This window comes from Odocoileus virginianus, chromosome 1 (assembly GCF_023699985.2).
Source record: "Odocoileus virginianus isolate 20LAN1187 ecotype Illinois chromosome 1, Ovbor_1.2, whole genome shotgun sequence".
NCBI lineage: Eukaryota > Metazoa > Chordata > Mammalia > Artiodactyla > Cervidae > Odocoileus > Odocoileus virginianus.
Window position 1 is genome coordinate 13,382,688 of NC_069674.1, and position 8,292 is coordinate 13,390,979.

At 42.1% G+C, this 8,292-nt stretch overlaps 2 protein-coding genes across 2 annotated transcripts; one reads left to right on the forward strand and one right to left on the reverse strand.

The window, feature by feature from the left end:
• Positions 1–1,915: 1,915 nt before the first annotated feature.
• On the reverse strand, positions 1,916–2,860 carry LOC110148811 (olfactory receptor 9A4-like). The gene has a single exon (XM_020911019.2). It carries the CDS (start codon positions 2,858–2,860, stop codon positions 1,916–1,918), a length of 945 nt encoding a protein of 314 aa, XP_020766678.2.
• A 2,935-nt stretch (positions 2,861–5,795) lies between these two features.
• Positions 5,796–6,657, forward strand: LOC110148815 (transcription factor BTF3). Its single transcript, XM_020911024.2, is given in 3 exon segments — positions 5,796–6,019; positions 6,021–6,162; positions 6,165–6,657. Coding segments are annotated over 3 exon segments (516 nt in total). The 5' UTR covers positions 5,796–5,896; the 3' UTR covers positions 6,416–6,657.
• Positions 6,658–8,292: the final 1,635 nt, after the last annotated feature.

Genomic DNA, 8,292 nt, shown 5'->3' on the forward strand with positions numbered 1-8,292 from the left:
AAACTGAAAGAAGTACAGAAATAATGGTGCTAAGAGGAATCTGGCTGTCCCACTCTCTCTCATTCTCTCTCTCATTCTCTCTGCCTCTTTCCTCCTCTCCCTTGTCTACCCTCAAGGATGGTTATTCACTGAAGGAAAAATTTGCACAGGTTCAGAGACACACCAGTCAAGGAAAGACTGAAGACACTTCCACTCTTCCCACCTGAGGCTAATAAAGTTGGACACCATGGTGTTCTGTGCAGTGGGCGAAATTGAAAGCTCCCAGTCAGCAGCTTCTCAAAACCCAGGCTGCCTTACTCCCTGGACCTTCCTTGCCCACTACCATACAATCCCAGATGTCAAAATCAGCCAATGCAGCTGCTACATGCTTCTCCCTGATTACATGGACCCGTACAGAGCCGAAGCCACCCCCAAGCTGTGACCCCACAAGTGGATTCAAGACTTGTCAAAAACCTGGTGGCCAAATGGACTTCTGTCCAAATCCTCTCTTCATCTCCAGGGTTATGAGAAGCCCGTCTTTCCCAGATGATCTCTGCCCTCTCTGTACCCCACATCCTCTGATCATAGTTATGGATCCTGGTCAGAGATCCACAGAGAGGATCTGCCACCTACTCTACCACCAATGTGTTAATGTCATGGCCCATTGCCATCTCTCCAACATTCGTGCATTCCAAGTGGGGTTGTTCAGTCATACATTTCCCTCTAGATCTTCAAATGCGATTGGGTTTCATAGCCCTGCTCACACACTCAGCTGCTTGGATTGAGGGGTAAAAGTTTAAAAATATTCAAAATTAATCCCAAAAGCGCTACATATCAATGAGAATGGCTGAGATGCTGAGGAAAATTGCAAAATCACATCTGAAATATTTATTATTACATTTCCAAAAACAATTGCCATTTTTCATAAAATGAGCACAAGTCATAGTTAAAAATCAACTGGAATGATGCAACGTCAATGTGCCTCTCTCCATCTGCTTGAGTCTTCTGATCCATTTCCTAGAACTAAATATTATCACAAACTTCTAGCATAATAAACAGAGACTTGTCTGTATTAACACATTCAACATTGATGTTGTTAAGGAGTGAATTCCTCTTACAACTGCTGGTTGAGAAAATCTCCAAAAAGGCATCATCACTGTTGCACCTTGGACCAGAAGCCTCAAGAAAATGTTAAATCCTGGAGTTGGACTTGGCATCACTCATGGAAATCACTTGGGAAGCTGAGACTTTGAGAAAACCAGGGAAACACAGGACAAGATAGGTGAAGATGACCCAGCACCTAGATTCAAATATCTAGGTCAGTTGTCAGAGAATGAATGATTCTTCTCTGTACATTTCCCACTCAAATATCTCAGTGTTGTTTTTAATAATCATGAACACCTTTTATACTTTTCGTTGTTAAATTTTTTTTTAATTTTATATATTTGTTTTATTTTTATTTATTATTATATTTTTGGCCATGCTGGGTCTTTTTGCTGCATGAGGGCTTTTGCCTGTTGGGATGAGTCAGGGCTACCCTCTCGTTGGGGCTCAGGCTTCTTATTGTGATGGCTTCTCTTTTGCAGAGCACAGGCTCTAGGGTACATGGGCTTCAGTAGTTGTGGTACACAAGCTTAGTTGCCTGTGGCATGTTGGATCTTCCGGACAAGTGATCAAACCTATTTCCCTGCATTGGCAAGTGGATTCTTTACCACTGGAATACCAGGGAAGTTGCATTAAATGTATTTTGTGAGATGTATTTTAACTAGAATAATGTGTATAAATGAATATATCCACTGAAAAATAAGGAGGTGACTGTTAAAAGCTAAAAGTCACATTGTAGATCATAAACTACTTGATGATGAAAATGATTAATCAGAGCTCTCAGCTTATTCAGCCCCAAGATGATGAGTCCATGCTGGTCCTTAAGACATAGCTAATCCTTGAGGAGTTGGTAGCAGCTTCTCATGACGTCTCGAAACACCTCTGTGAATTTGTCATTCCGGAGGGTAAAGATAAAAGGGTTCAGAAAAGGGTTCACCACTAAAACCATCAGTGATGCCACTCTGTTGTACTCAGCTGCCTGTGTGTGGTTGAGTTTCACATAGAGAAACAAAGAGCTGCTGTAGCCGATCACGACACAGGTGAAATGGGAGGCACAGGTAGAGAAGGCTTTCCACCGGCCAGATCCTGAAGGGATCTTGAGGATGGTGGAGATGATGTAGGTGTAGGAGATAATTGTAGGCATCAAAGAACCAAAAAGAACAAAAATAGACATTAAAAACAGCATAAGCTCTGTGAAACGGCCTTTATCACATGATAGTTTGAACAACTGTCCTCCGTCACAGTAAAAATGGTCTAGCACATTTGATTTGCAGAAACTAAGATGAAACGTGGCATAGACTGGCCAAATTTGAAACAGGAAGCCAAATACCCAGGATGCAATTACCACCCAGAGACAGGTGTGGCTGTTCATAATGATGGTGTACCGCAGAGGATTACAAACAGCCACGTAACGGTCCACAGCCATGGCAGCGAATAATAACAACTCCGATGTTCCCAAAGACAGGTACAAATACAGTTGTGTACAGCATGCAGTCAAAGATACTACCAGCATCCCAGGAAGTAGCAGACCCCAGAGCATCAAGGGGACAGTCACAGTTGTGGTCAGCATCTCTAGGACAGAGAGGTGACCCAGGAAGAAATACATGGGGGACTGAAGACGATTATCAATACAAACCATAAAGATGATGACCATGTTTGCAATTAATGACACAGAGTAGAAGAAAAAGAAGGTGGCAAAGAGAATATTGTGTAGTTCTTTAGAGCCAGGGAAGCCAAGGAAATAAAATTCCGTGGCACTAGAGTAATTTTTCAACATTTAGCTGAGTGCTTCTGCTCTTTTTGAAATCTAGAGGGCAAAGGAGAGATAACATGCTGCTAATTTCAAAGCACTAAAGACATTCACAGGTTGACAAGATATCGTCTCTTGCTCTTTCAGGCTGCACAGAATGACCAGGCTGGTTCATATTTCACTATTCTCTGTACAAAATTGATGTTAAATGTTTTATAAACAATATGTGGGCTTCCCTGGTGGTCCAGTGGTAAAGAATATGATTGCCATTGTAGGAGACATGGGTTAGTTAGTGGATCCAGGAAGATGTCCTGGAGAAGAAAATGGAAACTCACTCTAGTCTTCTTGTTTGGGAATTCCCACAGACAGAGGAGCCTGGTGGGCTACAGTCCGTGGGGTCATGAAGAGTCGGACACAACTTAGTGACTAAATAACAATAACAAGTATGTGTACTATATCAGTATAAGTGTGTATCTCCAGTAAGATAAGAAATCATCACCAATATCACTCTATGCATAAGAACACACCAACCAGAGGAATCACCTTTGTCTCTCAATTCACTGGACAATCTGCCTCCAACTCTGCCACCATTCCTGACCACCCTGTCTACTTCCATGGCCACAACATACTCATTTAGAGCATGACCCCTTCCATCCTGAGTGTCCTAATCTGTCTTCTGGACCTGTTACATCCACGCCCTGAAATAACTGTTGCATCTCAACAGTTCCAAGAAAGTATTCCTAGTCAATCTCACTTGGACATGGTTCCTTCTCCTTCTTTCCTTTGAACACAGATTCATTTGTCTTATCTTCCCTTTAATGTTTTTTATTCAGTTATCTGTATCATCATTTCTGCCTCTTGGGATGATGACAGGCACGGAGCTGGTGTCCACTCAGGACAATGTCATTAAGATAAGAGCTATTTTGAGACAAACTATTGAGTCTTTTCCTGACTTCTGGGCAGCAGGCTCCCTGGAGTGAGCCATCCACTTCTTTTTCCTTATTCTTATGGGAGAAGTCAATTTCTACCTCTCATTTCAGTGAATGTGTCTCCTGCAAGCAGGAAAAGCCTCAGCAGCTCCCAGTTTGTGATCTCCAGCTCTGAGATGCCGATTTCTCTTGTCGTAAGAGTGTAGGGGAACAAGAAGAATGAAGACACTGGGACTTTTCTTGCCAACTTCATCACTCCCATCTATCCTGCATAATCTGGAACCAGGAACTAGAATTGTGACTTAAGGTAGCATCCATCGGCATTCTGGTGTCTCAAATTTCTAGTTCTAGGAAGAAGAGACTTCCAAATGTGTAGTGTGTCCTTATTTCCAACCAGCTATGGCCTGAGGACCATAGGAAGTGTGGAAAAGTCCGGAGAATATTGGCTCATCTATGTCCTCCATTATCTCCTGATTCCTACAAGTAAGGAAATGTGTCAGAAAACACCAAAATGGATCACCCTGAGTTCCTTAAGATAACTGGATTCCTTCCCTCATCACATGCAGCTCAGTTCTCAAATGTGTCTAACCCTGGGGGCACTTACTGAATCTCTCAAGAAATACATGTGCTTCTTCAAACTCTGTCCTGTCTTTAGACTGTATCTTTCTCTTATGAGCTCACATCATTAGCTGGGAAAGACCTCGACGGAGTCTGTCTTTCTTGTTCATCACCACAACTCCAGTGCTAAAAACACAGTCTGACACAGAGTGAACAAGTACTCTTCTAAGTTTTATGTAGTAAATACATCAATGAATGAATCACTAACAGGTCAATGAATAGAAAAGGATGTCCATACTGACCTACTTTCCCTCTTACTATATACCATAAGGCTCTCTTTCACTCTTTAGTGAGGACTATTCTGGTCAGTCTGTGGGGTCTCTCCCTGGTGATCCCCTGCAGAATGGCAAGTATAGAAAAGGAAGAAGTGGGGAGAAGTGAGAGAGAGAGCAGAGAAGTCAGACAGCAGGGTCTTTGGTAATGGCAGAGCTGTCTGTCACCAGCACTGAGAACAGCAGCATGTGCTCCTTGCTCTAGAGGAAACAGTGCATGTAGAGTTGGTTCACCATGCAGCTCCCTGAGTCTACTCTTTGCATCCCACATGTCTTTCTTCTACATGGTAGCAAAGCCTAGAACTTCTAATCCTCATCTTCTCTCACTCACTCTTTCCCAGAGGGGAACCCATGGCATTTACTCACCTCCAGAGAAGGGAACTGGACTGCAAAGTTCTATGGCTCCGGGATCCGCCCTGGGTACCCCCTACCTGATGAGTGCTGAGCACGGTCTGTGAGCCAGAGAAAGCAACTGCTGTCTTCACTCTCAGTGAAAGAGGAACACCTCACACAAACAGCTTAAAGAAAAGTCCAATGATCAAGGTGCTATGAGAGCCCCAACATGTGTCTCTGTCTCTCTCTCCCCTCTTCTTTCCTTCATCTCTCTGTCCCCAAGGAGACTTATTCACCGAGGGAATAAACCACCCAATTTCAGAGAATCCCTAGAGAAGCAGTGAAAGGAGAGTCAAAGAAACTTTTCCCTGTTCCTCTCGAGGCTAATCAAGTTTAGAACATGGAACAGTTCTAAATGAGCAAACTTGAAATTGCTGGGGTAAGGTGTTTCTCAGCACCCAGCTGGCCTTCCCTCAGACCCCAAGTCCTGGTTGTCATCAAAACGGTCAGAAAATAGCCAAACCCTGCTCTCTACTGTGTCTCCCTGATTCCATTCAGCCCTGCAGAGCCTAGAGACCCACAAACAGAAGACACCTCATATGGCTCTAAAACATATGAAAACCCAACAGCCACCAACGAGCCTCTGTCAAAAGTTTTCCTTCATCCCAATCCCCAGGAATCCCTTCTTTTCCAGATGATCTCTGCACTCCACCTACCACATATTCTCTGACCACAGTTATGGGAACCTGGGAAGAGAGAAAGACAAGGGAGAAACCTCCAGGCACACAAACCTATAACCTGTGGGCCATCTTGCGTCCCCGCGTGTGTGCGCCTAACCTCAGCTGGTCTGCCCAAGACCACCTGAGCGCCAACCCTAGTCCCCCGCACGGCCCCATTTCTGCTCCAACAAGATGAAAGAAACTATCATGAACCAGGAGAAACTCGCCAAACTGCAGGCACAAGTGCGCATTGGTGGGAAAGGAACTGCTCGCAGAAAGAAGAAGGTGGTTCATAGAACAGCCACAGCAGATGACAAAAAAACTTCAGTTCTCTTTAAAGAAGTTAGGGGTAAACAATATCTCTGGTATTGAAGAGGTGAATATGTTCACAAATCAAGGAACAGTGATCCACTTTAACAACCCTAAAGTTCAGGCATCTCTGGCAGCAAACACTTTCACCAGTACGGCCACGCTGAGACAAAGCAACTGACAGAAATGCTCCCCAGCATCTTAAACCAGCTTGGTGCCGACAGCCTGACCAGTTTAAGGAGACTGGCTGAAGCTCTGCCCAAACAGTCCGTGGATGGAAAAGCCCCACGTGCCACTGGAGAGGAGGAGGATGAAGTTCCCGATCTCGTGGAGAATGTTGACGAGGCTCCCAAGAACGAAGCACACGGATCTGAGTTAACTTCCGAAGAAGATGAATCTTGAGGAAGTTACTGGGAGCTGCTATTTTATATTATGACTGCTTTTTAAAATTTTGTTTATGGATCTGATAAAATCTAGATCTCTAATATTTTTAAGCCTAAGCCCCTGGACACTGCAGCTCTTTTCAGTTTTTGCTTATATACAATTTATTCTTTGCAGCTAATGAAGCTGAAGAAGCCTAAGAATAAAGTTTGAGACAAAGATAAATGAAGTTCTTTGCCTAGTAAAAAAAAAAAAAAACAAAACCTATAACCTGTGAATGCCACAGCTGGTTCCAGTCTCTCTAACCTGCATGCATTCCAACTATGCTGTTCAGCTATATGTTACCCTAGGTACTAAGGCAGGCCTGGTGTGCTGCAGTCCACGGGGTCGCAAAGAGCCAGACACGACTGAGCAACTGAACTGAACTGAAATGCTACCAGGACACCTTCCTGACCTGTCTTAACTGAGAGGTAAAGGATGAAGAAGCAACATACAGAACTGACCCCCCAAAAATAGTATGTAAAGGTGATGTCTGGGATGCTAAATAAAACAGCAAAATCACATTTAAAATATTTATATTTACCTTCTTAACAACAGCTTTCATTTAAAACTACTCCTGATAACTTGTATTCAACACAGTTTGGAAGTCCTAGTTATAGCAATCAGAGAAGTTAAAAGAAGTAAAGGGAATATAAATTGGAAAAGAAAAGCTAAACTTTCACTGTTTGCAGATGACATGATACTACACATAGCAGATCCTAAAGATTCTACCAGAAAACTAATAGGACTCATCAATGAATTTGGTAATGTTGCAGGTTAGAAAATTAATACTCAGAAATTTGTTGCATTTCTATACACTACAAATGAAAGATCAGAAAGAGAAATTCAAGACAATTACATTTTCCATCACATTGAAAAGAATAAAATATTTACGGCAGAAAAGGAATAATTCTAACTAAGGAGACAAAAGACTTGCACTCTGAAAACTTTAAGATGCTGACGAAAGAAATCAAAGAGACATAAACAAGTGGAAATATATACCATGCTTGTGGATTGGAAGAATCAATATTGTCAAAATCACTATACTACCCAAGTCAATATACAGAGTCAATCCACAGAGTCAATCCAATTCCTATCAAATTACCAATTGCATTTTTTCACAGAACTAGAACAAAAAAAAAATCTTAAAATTTGTATGAAGACACAAAAGACACTGAATAACCAAAGCAATCTTGAGAGACAAAAAAAGAGCTGGAGGAACTAAGTTCCCTGACTTCAGCCTATGCTACACAGCTATGATCAAAACAGTATTATATGGGCACAAAAAGAGAAATATAGGTCAATCTCCCAGAATAATGGAAATGAAAACAAACAAACGCATGGACCCTACTTAAACTCAATGGCTTTTGCACAGCAAAGGAAACAATAAATAAAATGAAAAGTCAATCCACAGATTGGGAGAGAATATTTGCAAATTATGTGACTGACAAGGGATTAGTCTCCAAAATTTAAGAACAGCTCATGGTACTTAGTACCATCAAAAAAAACAACCCAACTAACTAATGGGCAAAAGATCTAAAGAGACATATCTCCAAAGACATTTAGATGGCCAAGAGGCATATGAAAAGATGTTTAAAATCATTAATTATCAGAGAAATGTGAATTAAAACTACAGTGAGATATCACCTCACACCAGTCAGAAAGGCCATCATCAAAAAATCCACAAAAAATAAATGCTAGTGAGGGTGTGGCGAAAAGGAATCCTCCTACACTTATGGTAGGAATGTAAATTGATACAGCCACTATGAAGAACAGTATGGATGTGCCTTAAAAAGTTAAAAACAGAGCTACCATATCACCCTGCAATCCCAGTTCTGGGCATATATCCAGAGAAAAAC